The 18,544-nt window shown below is 51.7% G+C and overlaps 1 protein-coding gene across 1 annotated transcript; it reads right to left on the bottom strand.

Moving 5' to 3' along the window:
* Positions 1-13,567: 13,567 nt before the first annotated feature.
* On the bottom strand, positions 13,568-16,223 carry ELFN1 (extracellular leucine rich repeat and fibronectin type III domain containing 1). The gene has a single exon (XM_044232735.1). It carries the CDS (start codon positions 16,213-16,215, stop codon positions 13,741-13,743), a length of 2,475 nt encoding a protein of 824 aa, XP_044088670.1. The 5' UTR covers positions 16,216-16,223; the 3' UTR covers positions 13,568-13,740.
* Positions 16,224-18,544: the final 2,321 nt, after the last annotated feature.

The following is an 18,544-nucleotide window of genomic DNA, read 5'->3' as shown; positions in this document are numbered from 1 at the left end:
GTATTGATTCTTCCAATCCATGGCATGGAATACTTTCCCATTTATTTGTGTCTTGTTCAATTTCTCCCATCAATATCCTAGTTTTCAGTGTACAGGACTGCACCAACTTGATTAAATTTATTCCTAGGTATTTTAAGCTTTTTGGTGCAGTCGTAAATGGGATTGTTTTCTTAATTTCTCTAATAGTTTGGTATTAGATTATATAGAAATGCAACCAATTTTTGTACTTTAAATCTGCAGGCTGTGACTTCACTGAATTAATTTATTCTAATAGCTTTTTGGTGGTGTCTTGAGGGCTTTCTATATATAATACCATGTCATCTGTAAATAGTGGCACTTTGGGGGGCACCTGGGTGACTCAGTCAGTTAAGCATCTGACTCCTGGTTTCGGCTCAGGTCGTGATCTCAGTCCTGAGATCGAGTCACACATCAAGTCTGCTTCTCCCTTTCCCTCTGCTCCTGCCCCTGCTCACTCTCACAAATAAATAAGACCTTTTTAAAAAAAAAATAGTGACACTTTCACTTCTTCCTTTCTGACTTGGGAACATTTTCTTTGTCTTCCTACTTGCCTCGCTAGGACCTCCAGCACCATGTTGAATAAAAGTGATGAGAGTGGACATCCTTGTCTTATTCCTGATCTTAGAGGAAAAGCCCTCAGCTTTTAAACATTGAGTGTGATGTTAGCTGTGGGCGTGTCCTGTATGGACTTTATTAGGTTGAGGTACATTCCCTCTGTACCCACTTTATTGAGAGATTTTTTTAAAAATCATAAATGAATACTGAATTTTATCAAATGATTTTTCTGCACATATTGAGAGATCAAATATTTTTATCCTTTATTTTGTTAATGTAGTGTATCACATTGCTTGATTTGTGAATGTTGAACCATCCTTGCATCGTGGAATAAATCATATATCATTTATTGGTATATGCAATGTATACAGAGACCCTGCTTCTCCCTTTGCTGGCCCCTACCCCGCACACCTGCTCTCTCTCTTGCTCACTCCCTCTCTCTCAAGTAAATAAATAAAATATTTTTATTTTATTTATGGTATATGATCTTTTTAATGTGTTGTTGGTGTATGATCATGATATATGATCTTTTTAGTGCATTGTTGAATTCAATTTGTCTATATTTTGTTGAGGATTTTTGCATCTACGTTCATCATGGGTGTTGGCCTATAATTTTCTTTTCTTGAGGCATCCTTGTCTGGTTTTGATGTCAGAGTAACACTGTCCTCATACAATGAATTTGGAAGCCCTTTTATATTTTTTTGAAGAGTGTGAAAAGGACTAGTATTAATTCTTTTTTACAGGCTGGGTAGAATTTACTAGTGAAGCCATATGGTCCTGGACTTTTTGCTTATTGGAAGGTTTTTTTTTTTTAATTTGGAAGGTCTCTTTATTATAGATTCAATCTCCTTTTTAATAACCAGTCTGTTCAGATTTTCTATTTTTTTGTGATCCAGTCCTGGTAGGTTGTATGTTTCTAGGAATTTGCCCATTTCTTCCAATTTGTTGGTATATAATTTTCCATAGTAGTCTCTTATGATCCTTTGTATTTCTGTACCAGTTATAACATCTTCCTTCATTTCTGGTTTATTTATTTGAGTCCTCTCTTTTTTTCTTGGTAAGTCTAGCTAAAGGTTTATCAGTTTTGTTTGTCTTTTCAAAAAAACCAGCTGTTCGTTTCATTGATCTTTTCTGCTGACTTTTAAGGCTCTCTTTCATTTATTTCCTCTCTGATCTTTATTATTTCCTTCCTTCTACTTGCTTTGGGTTTTCTTTTTTCCTTGTTCTTTGAGATGTGGAGTTAGGTGGTTTATTTGAGCTTTTTCCTTGTTCCTTGAGGTAGGCATTTATCACTGGAACTTCTTTTCTTAGAACTGTTTTTGCTGCAGTCTGTAAGTTCTGGTATATCGTATTTCCATTTTCATTCATCTCAAGGTGTATTTTTATTTCCCTTTTGGTTTCTTCTTTGACCCATTGGTTGTTCTGTAGCATGTTGTTTAATCTCCACATAATTGTGACTTTTCCAGTTTTCTTGTGATTTCTAGTTCCATGCCCTTGTGGGCAGAAGATTCTTGAGATGATAGCAATTTTCTTAAATTTATTAAGACTTGGAGCCCAACCTGTGATCTCTCCTGGAAAATTCTCCATGTGTATTTGAGAAGAATATGTGTTCTATAGTTTTTACATAGAATGTTTTGTATATATCTGTCAGGTTCCTCTGGTCTGACATGTCAGCCAACGTTTCCTTATTGACTTTCTGTCTGAAAGATCTAACCACTGAGTAAGTGTCTTAAATCCCCCTTTTATATTATAGTTGTTTACTTTTCCCTTTAGGTCTGCTAGAATTTGTTATATATACTTATGTGCTCCTCCTATGTTGGGTGAGTAAATGTTTATAAATATATCCTCTTGTTGGATTGATCCCTTTATTATTATGGGGAAACCTTCTTTCCCCCTTTATTATAATCATTGTTTTAAGTTCTATTCTGTCTGATAGGAGTATAGCTACCCAAGATTTCTTTTGGTTTCCATGCACATGGAATATCTTTCCCAACCCTTCACTTTCAGTCTCCGTGTGTCCTTACATCTGAAGCGAGTCTCCCTCCTACAGGCAGTGTATAAGTAGGTCTTGGGTTTTTTTGTTGTTGTTGCTGTTTTTTAATCCATTCAGATACTCTGCATCTTCTTAAAAAATATTTTATTTATTTATTTGAGAGAGAGAGTGAGCAAGAGAAAGAGCAGGAGTGCGGGGTTGGGGGAGGCAAAGAGAGAGAAGCAGGTTCTCTACTGAGCAGGGAGCCTGATGTGGGGCTCAGTCTGGGACTCTAGGATCATGACCTGAGCAGAAGGTTAATGACTAAGACGCTCAATGACTAAGCCACCCAGGCGCCCCTACTCTGGGTCTCTTTATTGGAGAATTTAGTCCATTTATGTGGAAATAAGTGTTGATAGGTATGTACTTATTGCCATTTGCTCATTGTTTCCTGGTGTCTTATAGTTTCTCTGTTCCTCTTGTTCCCTTCCTTTGTGATTTGATGATTTCCTGTAGTAGTGTGCTTGGATTTTTTTTTTTCCTTTTGTGTGTCTACCATAGATTTTTGCTCTCTGGTTACCATGAGGCATACATAAGACAACTTACACTTGTAACAGTCTGTTTTAAGTTGATAACAATGGAAGTTTTAATGTATTCCAAACCTCTACATTTTTACTCCCCCTCACACATGCTTTATGTCTTCGATACCATGAATTACATCTTTTTATCTTGTGTTTCCCTTAATAAATTATTGTAGCTATCCTTTACTACTTTGTCTTTTAACCTTCACTCCAGCTTTGTAAGTGACTAACCCACCACCTTTACAACAGTAGATTAATTCTGAATTTTGAGATTTATACTTTCTTATGTTTTCCTGTTAGTAATTAGCACCCTCTTGTTTCAGCTTTAAAAAGTCCTTTTAACAGTTCTTGTAAGGCTGGTCTGGTAGTGATGAATTCTTTCAACTTTTGCTTGCCTAGAAAACTCTTTCTCTCTCCTTGCATTCTGAATGACAACTTTGCTGAGTAGCATATCCTTGGTTAGAAGCTTTTCTTCTTCCAGTACTTTGAATACATGATGCCACTCCCTTCTGGCCTGCAAAATTCTTGCCGAGAAAGCTAGTAAACGTTTTACAAGAGTTCCCTTGTACACAAAGTTGTTTTTCTCCTGCTGCTTTTAAGATGGCCTCCTTGTTTTTTACTTTTTACTTTTTCACTTTTTGTTTTTTACTTGTTGGTCCCCTGGTTGTTCAGTAATTCCCTTATGCTATCTCAACTCCTTTTCACCCTTCCTGCTCTCTGATCTGGTGAGCTCCACTGCTCCATCTTAGAGTTTTCTGATCCTTTCTTCTACTTCATCTCATCTGCTGCTGGGTCCCTTTTCTGTATTTTTCTTTAAAAAAAATTTATTTATTTGACAGAGATCACAAGTAGGCAGAAGCAGGCAGAGAGAGAGGTGAAACAGATTCCCCACTGAGCAGAGAGCCCGATGTGGGGCTCAACCCCAGGACCCTGAGATCATGACCTGAACCAAAGACAGAGGCTTAACCCACTGAGCCACCCAGGTGCCCCTTCTGTATTTTTCATTTCAGTTTTTATACCCCATAGTTCTGTGTCTTCTCTCTGGTACTTTCTCATATTTTCTACCCTTTTGTTGACATTCTCACTTTGTTCATCCCAGTCTTGGTGCACACCTTTATGACCATTATTGTGAACTCCTTAGCAGGTTAAGTCACTTAACTCCACTTTATATTGGTCTTTTCCTGAAGTTTTATCTTGTACTTTCATTTGGAACATGCTCCTCTCTATGTTCATTTTCCTTGACTCTCTGTGTGTGGGTGTTTTTGTGTATGAGAAAGCAGCCCCTTTCCCTGCCTTAAAGGAGTGGTCTCCTGGGGGAGATGAAGCTTATCGCTCAACCCTGCCCTAGCTCTTGGCTGTGTCTCAAACTTTAGTGATTATACAAATAGCCTACTTTTAGTGACTTGAAAAAATATTTTGAAGAGCTAAAAATTTCCCCAACTTGGTGAAAGGCCTAAACCTACAGATTCAAGAAGTTGAACAAACTCTACATAGGAAAAAAAATCTATGTTGAGACATATTGTCATCAAAGGTCTGAAAACTAAACACAAAGAAAGCATCTGGAAAGCAGCTAGAGAGAAATGACAGAACACCTGCAAAGGAGCCACTCTTGGAACAGCATATTTCTCACCTAAAACCATGACAGCCAGAAAGTGACATTTTTGGAGCGCTAGAAGAAAATTTGAATTCTGAAAATCTGGACTCAATGTCCAGCAAAAATATCTTCCAGGAATTAAGAGGAAATAAAGAGATTCTCAGATGAAGGAAAACTAAGAGAATTTATCATTGGCAGGGTTACCTTTAAAAAATTACTATAGGGGACACCTGAGTGGCTCAGTGGGTTAAAGCCTCTGCCTTTAGCTCAGGTCATGATCTCAGGTCCTGGGATTGAGTCCCGCACTGGGCTTTCTGCTTGGCAGAGAGCCTGCTTCCCTTCCCCTCTCTCTGCTTGCCTCTCTGCCTACTTGTGATCTCTGTCTCTGTCAAATAAATAAATAAAATCTTTAAAAATAAATAAATAAATATACAAATAAATAAATAAATAATTACTAGGGGAAGTTCTCCAAATAGAAAGAAATTTATAACAGAAAGAGGCCTGAAACTTCAGGAAGTTGGAAAGAACAATAGAGTGATATAGGGCTCCATGTATGTAAAGGAAATAGTTAAGACAGTTCTAGTTTAGGAGGGAGATAAGGACCTAAATGGAAGTAAGTTTTCTACACCTCACTGGAAGTGATAAAATTTTGATACCAGTTAGGTTGTGGTAAGTTACATAGGCATTTTGTAATATACCATTAAAAAAACCTACATAGTAAGATACACTAAGAAAATATGGATTGGGGGAAAAAAGCAAATTATAAAGGTTAAAATAACCAACAGGTAGGCGAGAAACAGGAAACAAGAAAAACAAGAAACAGGGACCAAACAGAAGACAAATAATAAAATGTCAGCCTTGGGCCCTGACACATCAATAATTACTTTAAATGGTCTAAAAATATTAATTAAAACACTGAGATTGGGGCGCCTGGGTGGCTCAGTGGGTTAAGCCTCTGCCTTCGGCTCAGGTCATGATCTCAGGGTCCTGGGATTGAGTCCCGCATCAGGCTCTCTGCTCGGCAGGAAGCCTGCTTCCCTCTCTCTCTCTCTGCTTGCCTGTCTGCCTACTTGTGATTTCGCTCTGTCAAATAAATAAAATTTAAACAAAACAAAACACTGAGATTGAAAGAATGGATTAAAACACACACACACACACACACTACCCAGCAATATGCCGCCTACAGGAAACCCACTTGAAATATAACTATACACATAAGATGAAAGTAAAAGAATGGTAAAAGATATACTATGCAACCACTGGCTTTTAAAACGCATATATATATATTTTTTTAAGATTTTATTTATTTATTTGACACAGAGAAAGAGAGAGGTCACAACTAGGCAGAGAGACAGGCAGAGAAAGAGGGGGAGGCAGGCTCCCTGCCGAGCAGGGAGCCCATTGTGGGGCTCGATCCCACGACCCTGAGACCATGACCTGAGCTGAAGGCAGAGGCTTAACCCACTGAGCCACCCAGGTGCCCCAAAATGCGTGGATATATTAATACCATATAATGCACACTGCAGAGAGAAGATGATCCTCAGACACAAAAAGAGACGGTCCTAAAAGTGAGGTCAGCAAGGTTGCCGTGAACAAGCCCAACACCAAAATCAATCACATTATTACACACTAGCAACAAACAGGGAATCTGACATTTAAAACAGTGCCACTCAAAATTGCTAAAAAGACAAAAAGGAATAGGTATAAATCTAACAGAACCAGTACAGAATCTATATGCCGAACATTGAAAAACGCTCATAAAAAATAAGATACTCAGACAACTGGAACAGCATATCGTGTTCATGACTTGGAAGAGTCAAGAGTGGTATCTGGGGGCCCCTGGGTGTCTCAGTGGGTTAAACCTCTGCCTTCGGCCCAGGTCATGATCTCAGGGTCCTGGGATTGAGCCCTGCATCAGGCTCTCTGCTCGGTAGGGAGCCTGCTTCCCCGTGCGCCACCCCCCGCCCCGCCTGCCTCTCTGCCTACTTGTGATCTCCGTCTGTGAAATAAATAAATGAAATCTTTAAAAAAAAAAAAAAAAAAGAGTGGTGTCTGTTCTCCCTGAATTTATCGGTAGGTTTGTCACAATTTCTATTAAAGTCCTACTAAGATTTTTAAAATAGATATAAACAAGCTTATTCTAGAATTTATATGGAAAGGCAAAGGCATTTGAATAGTTGAAATAATTTTGAAGGAGAGTGAAGTGGGAGGAGCCACTGTGCTCAGTGTCCAGATCACCTTACAGCTTCAGCACTTGGGACAGCGCAGTGCTGGTGGAGAGAGAAACACAGACTGGGGAGCCCAGAAAGAGACCCTCACGGTGCAGCTGCTGGATTTTCATGAAGGGCAAAAGCCATCTGATAGAAGCATGACAGTCTCTCCAACAAGTAGTATGAGAGCAACTGGACGTCCACAGACAAAAATGCAATGGCCAAAGGACCTTTGACCTAAACTTCTATAAAAGTGAATTCAAAATGGGCTATGGGCTTAAATGTTAAAAAAAAAAAAAAAAAAAAGAAAGAAAGAAAGAAAAGAAAAGTAAAGTAAAACGATAAATCCACTAAAATAAAATGTAAAGAACGTGTTCAGGACCCAAGGCCAGGCAAGAGTTCTTAAATATGATACCAAAAGCCTAAAATAATAAAAAAAATAATAATACATAATTTCAACAAATTAAGAACTCTTGTTTTTAATTTAGAAGATCCTGTTAAGAGGTGGACAAGACGAGATGAGCTGCAGAAGGGAGAGAATGTTTGCAAACCACATATTTGACAGAAGTCTTGTATCTAGAAAGCACAAAGAACTCTCAAAACTCAGCAGTAAAGACAAAGAAAAAATTCATAAAATGGGTAAAAGATAAGTATTTCTTCAGAGAAGAGATACTGATGGATAAGTAGACACATAAGAAGATGTTCAACAACACTGGACATCAGAGAAATAGAAATCAAAAGCACAACGAGATGTTACCAGAAAACTATGAGAGCAATGAAAAAAAAAAAAATCCACAATACCAACTGTTGGCGAGGGTGTGGAGAAATTTTATTTCAGGAATCTAAAATGGGAATGTAAAATGGTGCGGCCATGCTGAAAAACAGGGGAGCAATTCCTGATGGGAATCAGGCACTTCCCACACAGCCTGGCAATTGCCCTCCTGAGCATTTATCCCACAGAAATGAAAATTTCAGTTCACACCAAAGCCTGTATGCAGATTTTCATAGCAGCTTTATTTGTAATAGCCCCAAATCGGAAACAACCCAAATGTCCTTCAAGAGGCGAATGGTCAAACGGTGCATGTCATTTATACAACGGAATATTACTCAGCGATAAGAAGGAACATACCAGATACATGCGTGAACCCAACAGATCTCAAAGGCCTATGCTCAGTGAAAGAACCAATATCCAAAGGTTAAATAGTATCTGATCCCATTTATAGAACATTCTAAAAAGGACAGAGATGAACAGATTAGTGGGGCCAGGGGACAGGGATGGAGCTGGAGGCTTGGGGGAGAACTATGGGGGTGGTTTCGCGTCATGACTGTGGTGGCATTTACACAAAGCCGTATACCCCGGACACATCTGCAGACCACACACACACACACGTGAGTGCATGTGAAGGCTGGTGAATGCTGGATAAGATCTGTAGCTTGGTGAACACAGTTATACCCACAGACTAAACACCTTCCTGCTTTCAGTGTTGTACTACAGTTAGATCTTAGCGTCAGGGAGTGGGGGAGCTCGGAGACTATGTACTCTTTCTGATGGCCCTATGATTATTTCATATTGAAAAAACTGAAATACAAAAAACCTCCCAGAAAGAACAAAGAGGCCATGCAGTGGAGTGAGACAAGGTGCCGTGGGTGTGCGGTGACCCAAGGAGAGCTCCCTCGAGACCCCATGTTTAGCCCTGCCCCTGCCTCATTCCTGGTACCACCCAGTCTGCCGGGCAGGTGGGTGAGCTGTCCATGGTGCTAGTGAAGACCAGCCATTCCATGAAGCAATAAGCCTCATTCCTTCTTCTTCAGCCACTATCGGCAATCCCCCCGCCCCAACACACACACATCATCAGTGCCTTTACTAGATCCTGCAAACATCCTGGTGTGGCTCCCGTGTCTATGTGCCACACCCTTCACCCCTCAAGGAGAACGGAGGCTCCAGAGGGAGGTACGCAGTACAGAAAGCAAGAACACGTTCCTTGGCACAGTTGGTGGTAGATAGTATGTAAACCCCAAGCCTGCTGCATTTGTAGAGAAGAGGAACTAGAAAGACGTGCACCAAAATGTGACCCATGGCTTATCTTGGGGTGGTGAGACAGTGACTGCTCTTTTCTTCTTTATGGTTAACTCTCTTCTAAAGTTTATGTAGTAAAAGGATTACTTTTGAGATAAGAAAAAAATCAATAGAGGTGGTTGTTCTAGAAACTGCCATCATGGGGCCCCTATAGCCTGACTCTCATCTCTTTATGCTTGCAAGGCGGGCCATCCCAGCCTGGGGGTCCCAGCAGCCCTGGCCCCACACTGCCCCAGCCGCTGACTTCCCACTGGGTACTACCTGCCCCTTGGGGCTGGGTGGGTCTCATGCTTGTCTCCCAGAGCCTGTTTATCCTTTGGGGTCTTGGCCTCCCCAAGAAGTCTCCCCCAGGACGAGGCACTGACAGTCTCCTCCTCTATGTCCCCCCGGCACTCCTTCACTGCTGCTGGGCTGGCAGGTCAGCAGCTGCCTCTCCCATTCGCCCCCTCCCTTCCCTACGTCCTTCTCTGCTGCCTCCTTGACTGATGAGTATGGACCTCATCCCCGGGCTCTCTGAGTCCTGGGGTTCTGGCTGTTCAGCCAAGGGGAGCCCTGCCAGGGAAGGGAGAAGCATGGGGTGGACACATGGGCCCCTGCTCCCTCCTTGGAGTCAGCTCAGGCTGGTGGTCCTCTGCTGGAGGCCCCTCTCCAGGGCACTGGCGGGTCTCTGACAATGGTTCATCCCGTGACTTCTCCCTTATCCCGATGGGCCACCATGCGCTGCCCACATGGCTGTTGCTATCCTGCGTGGGTCCCCTACCCCCTCTCTCCGGAAAGCGTCCCTTTGTAGGCATCCCCCCTTGAATTACTGTGCGATGTGTTATCACCTCTTTCCTGTGGGCGCCGTGACTGAGTCACTCTCAAAGGAGCAGACGGGTGTCGTTGACGTCTCCGACATCCCGGTACACAGTAGGCGATCTGTAATCGCAGTTTGAATGAGAGAAATGTGTGAAACCTGAGGAATACCCATCTTGGATTTGCTGCTCCCTGTGCTCTGAGGTCTCCCCGCATTTGGCATCTGTGTGCAGATAGTCCTAACTCTTCAGCCCTCCCTGCGTCTGTGTCTCCTGCGTCTGTGTCAGCTGCCTCCCTGTCCCCCACCAGCCGCCCCAAGGACACAGGCAGGCTGAGCGAGAGCCAGAGCGCCGACCCTCCGGGGGTGTGAGCAATAATGCATTGGGGTTGTTTGCAATGCAGTGTTATCGTGTCTGTGGATACCTGGTGAATAACCAGTCCGGTCCCATGTGCCATTCGCCCACCACCGTGACCCCGAGTGGTGGAGGAGGGGCAGGCGTCTCAGCAGCGTGCTATGGTCCCATGGTCCTGAGTGGCAGAACCTTGGTTTGGGCATCTGCTTTTGGCCTTCGAACGCTGTCACCTGACAGACCAAGAGCTGCCCTTCGGGCACCTTGGCAAGCTGCCCACTCAGCGCCTTGGGGACGCGGAGTGCCGATCCCGGACAAGGGCAGGGTGTACCTTATAGGTCTTCAGCCTGCACTCAGAGCTCAGTCCTGAGCCCGCAGGACGCCAACCTCTCCTGATGTTGTAGCCTCCAACCCCCTCCTCACTATGATTCCCTTATCCAGACCAAACACCACCCCTTCCAGGAAGCCTTCCAGGTTCTTCCTATGTGGGGCTTCCCCACTTTCATTGGCCTCCTAGGTCTCGCGCCACCCTGAGCTGGGTCACCTGCTTCTGCCTTAGGTGCCCTGATGGCCGTGAGCTCCTCAAGGGTGGGGGCAGGGTGCAACAGTGCCCAGCATGGAGCTCTGCACACATTAGGTGCTTAATAAGTGTTTGTCTCTCCCATCCCATGCTGTTGCTTCTTGTTGATGTCACTACCTCTTTCAAATAAGGGCACGGTGACATACACATCTGTGTCTCGGAATGGGCCTGGCGTTGGGCATCCAGCTGCCTTTCTAGGGCCCTGGCTGTTCCTGGGAGGGTCTGTGCTTCTGGAACGGGCTTCTTGGCTGCTCCAGAGACACCACACTGCCTCCCCCTTTCTGCATGTCCCTCCCCCAAGGCCCCTGCCCCAGGGTAGTGCTCCTGGTGGTGACGTGTCCCTCTTACACACCTGGTCTGTCTGGCCAGCCGCCCTGCCTGCCCAGAGCACGCACCTCTCTTCTGTGCCCGTTGTTCTCCAAGCCCCTATAAATAGCCAATTTTATCTCCTCGGTGACAGCAAGCAGCTGGCTGAGAGGCCTGGCCCCACTTCTGTCCCCTGGCCAGGACTGTCCCACGTCACTCTGTGACCTTGGGCCAGGCAGTCCTCTCTCTGGGTCTCCCCCACCCCATTCCTGCCCCTGCTGCCCTGGGCCCCCTTGCCCATCACCAGGCTCCCTGCACTGTCCTCCCAGGGCCCCATGGCAGAGACTGAGGAGCCGCCCGGGGCTGGGGAAGCCTGGGCCTGTTGGGGCAAGCAGGGAGCAGGAGGCGTACCTAGTCCTCAGAGATGACCCGTTCTGGAGGGGCTCCGGTCATGGGGACTAGTCAGGGTCATATGTTCCACACAAGCCTCATACACAGGCCCTCAACGGGGTCGGCTGACGTAGAGGTCAGGAGCAGGTGGGGGGCGGACTGGGCCTGTCCACAGTGCTGTGTGGCCACTAGGGCTGGGGGTGGGGTGGGAGCTGGGCCCTGTGGGAAGCCACTGGTTTCCCCTCAGTCCCAGGGAGGGACCTAAAGCTGCAAGGAGCTGACAAGAGGGGTGAGCTCCCTGTCCCTGGAGGTATACAAGCAGAGGCTGCTGATCTTAGAGCTGTTTCCAGTCCTGAGTCCTTTCCTACTGACCTGCCAGATTCTAAAAACCCACTTGCACCCCTCTGCTCCCCACCCCAACGTCTCCCAGGGTCCCTGTTGCCTCTGGGATCCAGCACCTTCTCCGGCCAATGCCCAATCGGGTCTTCCTCGGTTGAGTCTGGGTTTGCCCTTGGCAGAGAGGGTGAGGCCTTAGGAAGGAACAGGGAGGGCCTGGGGTGGCCAAGCCAGCAGCGCTGGGGAGATGGGGTGAGGCCGGTGGGCCAGCTTCAGGGCCAGCAGAAGGGAGGGAGTCCCTGCAGGGCCCTGGCCACCCATTCCCTGAGGGAAGGTGGCTCTGCTGAACCCAGGACTGGGGCTAGGCATGAGGGAGACTGTGGCCTCCGTAGCAAAGACCACTGGCACTGGCCATGGACAGGGGCTTTGCTTTGGAGTTTGGACAGTCTGGAGTGGTTCATAAATTCCCAACTGCTTACTAACTCCAGAACGGGGCCACGGGGCTTAGGCTGGCCCACCCCGACTCTGACTCACCCGCCAGTCCTCTCCAACTCACCCCCACTCAATGGCAAAGCCGCATCAGCCACCCATCACCTCTGGCTACCCACTCACACCCACGCATCACAGACACATAGCCCTAGCTCCTTCCTGCCCTGTCCACACTGCCTCTGCCCCCTCTCCAACCTGGCGTGGGCTCTCGTGTCTCCCCCGCTCTGGGTCTCCAGGGGTCACTCCTATTCTCCTGGGAGGAGGGCTTCGTGGTAACCCTGCTTGTATCCCCAGAGCCCCAGCCCAAGGCCTAAATCAATAAAAGCCCCACTAAACAGCACATAAAACAAACCCAAATCATTCCCTAAATCCCCAGAGTAAAAACCCAGTACAAGCATTTGGGTTTTTCCCTTTGCAGATTTTTTTTTTTTTTTTAGTAGACATAGTCTCTTTCTCGTTTTACAGCAAACATTGCAAATATAGAAATATTTTTCTGTACAACGGGAGGACGACAGCGTACAGTGGGGACAAGGACAGAGCACATATGCCCAGCCCGTGCCCCTTCCAGCCACACCCCAGGCACAGCCCTCCCCAGTGCCCCTCGCGCCCCCACAGGGCTCGGGCAGGTCCTGGAGGCCACCCGGCTGCCTCGCTTGCTCTGTCCCTCTTTGGTGGCCTCTGGAATTGGCAGCAAAGAAATGGACCGGGGAGGGGACCCACAGGGATCCACAGCAAACCTGGGCGAGGCAGTCGTGGGAGGAGCCAGGTGGCCACTCTGTGTCTAGCGTTTTATGTCTTTAAGAGAACTTGACTTTTATTATTTTTTGTTTAAAAAAGGAAGAAAATAAAGACAGAGAGTAAGATCAAGAAGGCAGAGAAGAATCCAAGAGGAAAGAGAATGAAAAAAGTCCCCTCCCCCACCCCCATCCCCAGACACAGTTTTCTCAAGTCCCTTGTGTGTGTGTGTGCGTGTGTGTGTGCGCGTGTGTGTGCGCGTGTGTGTGGGTGTGTGGAGGCCACGGCTCATTCTCTGTTGGGACTGGCAGCGCCCCCTCCCTGCGCTCTCTGGGGGCCCCAGGCTTCCACCCTGGCTGCGTGTGTGTCTGTGTGTGAGTGTGTCTGTGTGCACGTCTGTGTACACATGTGCACATCTGTGTGAGCGTGTCTGTGTGCACGCGTCTCCCTGTGTGAGCGTGTCTGTGTGCACGCGTCTCCCTGTGTGAGCGTGTCTGTGTGCACGCGTCTCCCTGTGTGAGCGTGTCTGTGTGCACGCGTCTCCCTGTGTGAACGTGTCTGTGTGCACGCGTCTCCCTGTGTGAGCGTGTCTGTGTGCACGTGTCTGTGTGCGTGTCTACGCGTGTGTACGTGTGTGGCGCGTTGCGTGGGAGTCTCTGGGTTACGATAGCTGCAGTGGGTCTTGTGTCCTTTTTGGTCCCGTGGGCGTCACGAGTCCCGGGGAAGGTGCGGGGTGGGCGCGGGCCGTGGGCTCAGGACTTGTGCTGGGCCGACACGCCCTTCCAGTAGTCCAGGATGTCGTGCAGGTCCTCGTCTTTGGCGAACTGAACCTTCTTGCGCAGGGCGTGGCCGGCCGCCATGAACTCCTCGTGGTCCTTGTGGCGCCGGCGGCTGAGTCTGAGACGCTCCCAGATGCTCTGGGAGGCCCTGCAGGCATACTCGGGGCTGGAGGAGTAGCTCAGGTTGTGGTACTGCGGGGACAGCGGCGAGTAGGCCAGCTCGCGGGGCCGCGGCCGGGTCAGCGGCTCCAGGATGGACGCCTTGCGGCCGCCCAGGCTCTCGTGGGGCGGGGGCGCGGGGGGCGCGGGGGGCTCGGCCGGGTGGGAGCCGGGGTACGAGTGTCGGTGCTCGCCGTAGTGGCGGCCTTTCTCGGCCTCGGCCCGCAGCACGGCGGCCGCGGGCGTCACAGTGAGGATGGCGTCGGTGGCGGGGGAGCTCTTCTCAATGTACTTGGCCTCCGCAGCTGCGGCCTTGTGGGCGCCGGCAGCCTCGGCGCGGAAGGCTCGCGGGCTGCGTGCGGAGCCGCTGGACGAGGAGCTGGCGCGCGGCGGGCCGGTGGCCGCCTCCACGCTGTGGTGCCGCTGCAGGCCGTGGCCAAAGGCGTCCTTGTAGACGGGCGCCAGGAAGCCGTGCTTGCCGGCCAGCGGCTCCGACAGCAGCACCAGCTGCGGCTCAGCCGCGGACACGGCCCCGGCGCCGGCCTTGCCGCCCTGGAAGGAGGTGGCCTCAGACTTGAGCGCGTCAATGCAGTTGTTGATGATCTGGTTGACCTTGTCCACCTCCTTGGCGATGGTGGAGATCTCGGCCACGGAGCTCTGGCTGTCGGGGCCGGGCCGGCCCAGCTCACAGTCCCTGCGCTCTGCAGGCTCGCCCGTGCGCACCTCCATATAGCTGCCCTTGCTGGCCTTGGGCGTCTCACCGCTCTCTGCCAGCTTGTACGGCTCCATCTCGCCGGCTGCCAGGTATGGGATGCGGGTGGTGGCCTCGGGGCCCAGCAGCGGGCCCTGGGACAGCGGGGCCAGGCCGGGGGCCTCCAGCTCGGGCCCGTACTTGAGCTCGATGATGGTCTTCTTGAGGCTGCCAGCCGCGGCCGCCTTCTTGTGCTTTTCCTCCTGGCGCCTCCGCCGGCGCAGGCAGTAGTAGACGGCGCCCAGCACCAGCACCATGCCGAAGAGGCAGCCCAGGATGGTCATGATGTAGTGCGTGGCCGTGGATGGGCTGGGCACGGGGCCGGGCGGGCCGGGCGGCTTGGGCAGGCCGATGGTGAGGCAGGTGTGGTTGTGGTGCAGGCCGGAGCTGGTGGACACCACACAGTAGGTGTAGTTGGTGAGCGTGTACAGGTTGGTCAGGCGGATCTCCTCCTGCGGCTTGGTCAGCCGGGACACGGTGGACGAGCGGCTGTTGTTGAAATGCTCCAGCGTGTACATGCGCGTGAACGGGCTGGGCAGCTGCACCGTGATAGTGGCCGAGTTCTGTGTCAGCTGCTTGACCTTGAGGAGGGGCCGCGCCTCAGCCTGGGGGGCCAGTGTGGGCAGCGCCACCAGCGGCGTGGTGCCGTCGCCGGAGAAGCAGTCCTCGTCGGCGCAGGGGGGCTCGCTGGGCTCGGGGGGCGGCGGGGGCGGGGGCGGTGGGGGCGCACGGCCCTGGGGCAGGCGTCCCGGCGCAGGGGGTGGCTCAGCCACGTAGGCGCCGTCGGTGCACACGGACTGCAGCTTGGCGAGGATGCTGCGCTGGCCGTGGCGGCCCTGGCCCAGCAGGAAGTAGCCGGCGTAGAGCGGGGGCGACTCACACTGCACGCGGTCGTGGGCGTGCGTGGCGTTGGCGAAGGCGGCCAGCCAGCGCAGGAAGCCCAGGAGCTCGCAGGAGCAGTAGAAGGGGTTGCTGTAGAGCTCGCACACGGACAGCCGGGCCAGGCCGGCGAAGGTGGTGCCGTGCAGCCGCTGGATACGGTTCATGGACAGGTCGACGTTGACGACGTTGGGGCACTCCCAGAAGGCGCCGGGCGTGACCACCTCAATGAGGTTGGCCTGCAGGTACAGGTACTCGAGCTTGGCCAGCCCGCGCAGCACGCCCTCCGTCAGGTTCCGCAGCCGGTTGTAGCCCAGCTGCAGCACCTGCAGGTTGAACTGGCCGGAGAAGGCGCCGTCCTCGATGTAGCCGATCTCGTTCTTGGTGAGGTTGAGGTACGTGAGGTTGCCGAAGCGGCTCAGCGAGGCGTAGTGCACGCTGCGGATCCGGTTCTCGTTCAGCCGCAGGTCCACGATGGTGCTGTTGATCTGCTGCGGGATGGCCTCGTAGGGCGGCTGGTTCTGGCTGCAGATGGCCAGCCACACGAACCCCTTGTCGCCCTCGATCAGCCAGCAGTCTCCGCGGGCCAGGCCGCCCGCGTGCAGCAGGATGGCGGCCGCCACGCACGCCCATAGCGCGCCCCAGAGGCACCCGGCCATGGGGACGGCCTCCGTGGGACAGCCCGCGCCGCCTGCCCAGGGGACCGGCCGGGAGACCCCGGAGGAACCAAAGGGGCCGGCGCTCGCGCTCAGGGGTGTCCTGTCCCAGGCCGCATGCTGGCGTCGTGTGGGCGCTGGGAGCCGGCTGCCTCCCTCAGTGCCGCAGGCCCCCGGTCATGCGCCTATGTCCTGCCGAGGCCGTGGTCGCCTCCCCCATCGGCCCGGGTGTCTGGACAGCTCTGCCCTGCGCCTCCAGCTCCACGATCCTGTGGCAAGACAGAAGAGGGGAGAGCCGTCAGGAGGGGCTGGGGTTCCGGCAGGCCCCACCGCGGAGGAGAAAGGCCCTGTCGGACTGCCCGGTCAAACTAGAAGGCATGTTGGGGGAGGCCATGGTCCTACAGGACAATGTTGGGTACCAGAAGGGCACAGGACAGGTTGTGCCTCAAGGGAGGGAGTGAAGGGAAGCCCACGTCCCAAGCCCTCCCTGGCCCCCAGCCCCATTTCCTCCCAGAGGCGACAAAATCCCACCTGCTGGGCTGGGCCCTGGAGATTTCAAGGATATGGGTCTGGCACAGGCAGGGCCACTTGCGGGACAGTTGGGAATCAGGGACGTCCTCTCTCAGGAGGGCGCGGCCAGACTCACAGCCGCCTGCAGAGGGTGCTTGGAGCCCTGGCCTAAGGGTCCTCAGCCCCAGCACAGAAATCCCTCCAGGGCCTCAGGGCGCCTCTGGCTCCCCTCCAGGGAGGCGCAGGGAGGCAGCCGGCCCCAGGGACGGCCAGGTTCGGGGCCTGAGCCCTCCCGCACTGGGTCGAGGCACATCACACTCCTCTGACCCTAAGTTTCCCCAAATTAGACTCCTGGATGGTCTCAGGGGAAAGGAGGCTGCCACCACCCCTCGTGGGTGGATCCCAATAGAAAGGCTGGGAAGGGAGGAGTGACTCTGCCAGAAGCCCCCATGCCCACCCACACCCCCACCCGGGGCCGAGGAAAGGCCCAATCTCTCCCAGCTCTGCCAGCCAGCTCCTGAGACACAGCGTGAGGGGATGGCCACCGGCCCCTGCACAGACCCAGGATGGGACCGTCCCTCCTGGGTCAGACTGGGGAGCCTGCGCACAGGGAAATGGGGCTGGACACAGCGGCTCCCGCCAACAGGAGGACCTCTGGTCTGTGGGACCCGCCCTCTGTCCCCCGCCCCAGGTCTCCTGCAGGACAGAAGAGCAGGCGTGCCTTTCCTCGTTAACATCTGGATTTATAGCCGGCCTCTGTCACCGCTCTGTGGCCTGGCCGGCAGCCAGCTGAGTGTATTTCACGGATATTGACGTTTGCAACTAGTCTGCACTGAGGCAGCTTAAATTAGGGAACAAAATATAATGATGTGAAATGGATTTTCTTCCCCTTCGGAAACTTCACAGAGCACTGTTTTGATCTGGCTCCTGGGGAGGAGAGTGACTGGCAGATGGGGGCCAGATGGAACAGGGAGGGACTCGGGGTGAGGTCCTCCTGGCCAGCCTGTGGCTGTGTGACTTCCTGCAAAGCATGGGGCCTCCCCTGGCCGGTGGGACAGGGAGGGAGCCTGTCGGGGAGACGCTGGGGTCCCTGCATGGTGTCCCTAGGGAGGACGGAGGGCATCTCAGTACCTGCCCCTGCCCCTCCACCAGGGGCCCCGCGGTGCGGGTAAGGCAGGTGGGGGGCAACAGGGTCAGGCCGGCTCCCACTGCTAAAGCAGGTGCGTAGAGCCTGTCTAGGAAGTGTGGCGTCTCAGCAATGCTGATTGTAATCACCTTTAATCTCTTGCTCAAAATAACCCAAAGTCAAGTTAAGGAGGATTACAGGGGCCTGAAGAAGCCTTATCACAGGCAAACGCCCGGTGGAGAAGGGACGGCCCCCAGGCTACCGGCCTCTCCCTGCTCCCCCCACCCCCTGCCAGGGCCGCTGGGCCCCTTGGCGGCTCTGGGAGCAGCACGCACACGTGGGTCTGTGTGCGGCGAGGGAGGTGGTGGGGGGCGGGGGCTCACCCCACGGGCAGGCTCCCACACGTGGGAGCTGGGGTCTGCATGTGCGAGGGGGAGGCTGTACCAACACACATGTTGGGACCCATGTTAGCACCCGTGCACGCAGACAGGGGTGCCTTCGAGAGAACACGGCTCCGTGGAAGCCTGCCCACGTGGTGGGTGTGAGGCCCCCCCCCAGCCCCACCCTCCTCAGGGCGCACGTCCAGGAACGCAGCATCTTGGGACAGGCACGTGGTTCTGGGAACCCGTCTTGTCTCCCCTGTGAACCGCCCCCTCCCCCGGAGCTGCCTCCACCAGGCCAGCCATGTGATGAGGG

Source organism: Neovison vison, chromosome 14 (genome assembly GCF_020171115.1).
Source record: "Neovison vison isolate M4711 chromosome 14, ASM_NN_V1, whole genome shotgun sequence".
In the NCBI taxonomy this organism is placed as follows: Eukaryota; Metazoa; Chordata; class Mammalia; order Carnivora; family Mustelidae; genus Neogale; species Neogale vison.
The sequence above is the reverse complement of the archived record's forward strand: the minus strand, read 5'-3'. Positions and strand labels throughout refer to the sequence as shown.

Coding starts and splice junctions, on each gene's coding strand:
- ELFN1 (XM_044232735.1), bottom strand. CDS start 16,215: ATGGCCGGGTGCCTCTGGGGCGCGCTATGGGCGTGCGTGGCGGCCGCC.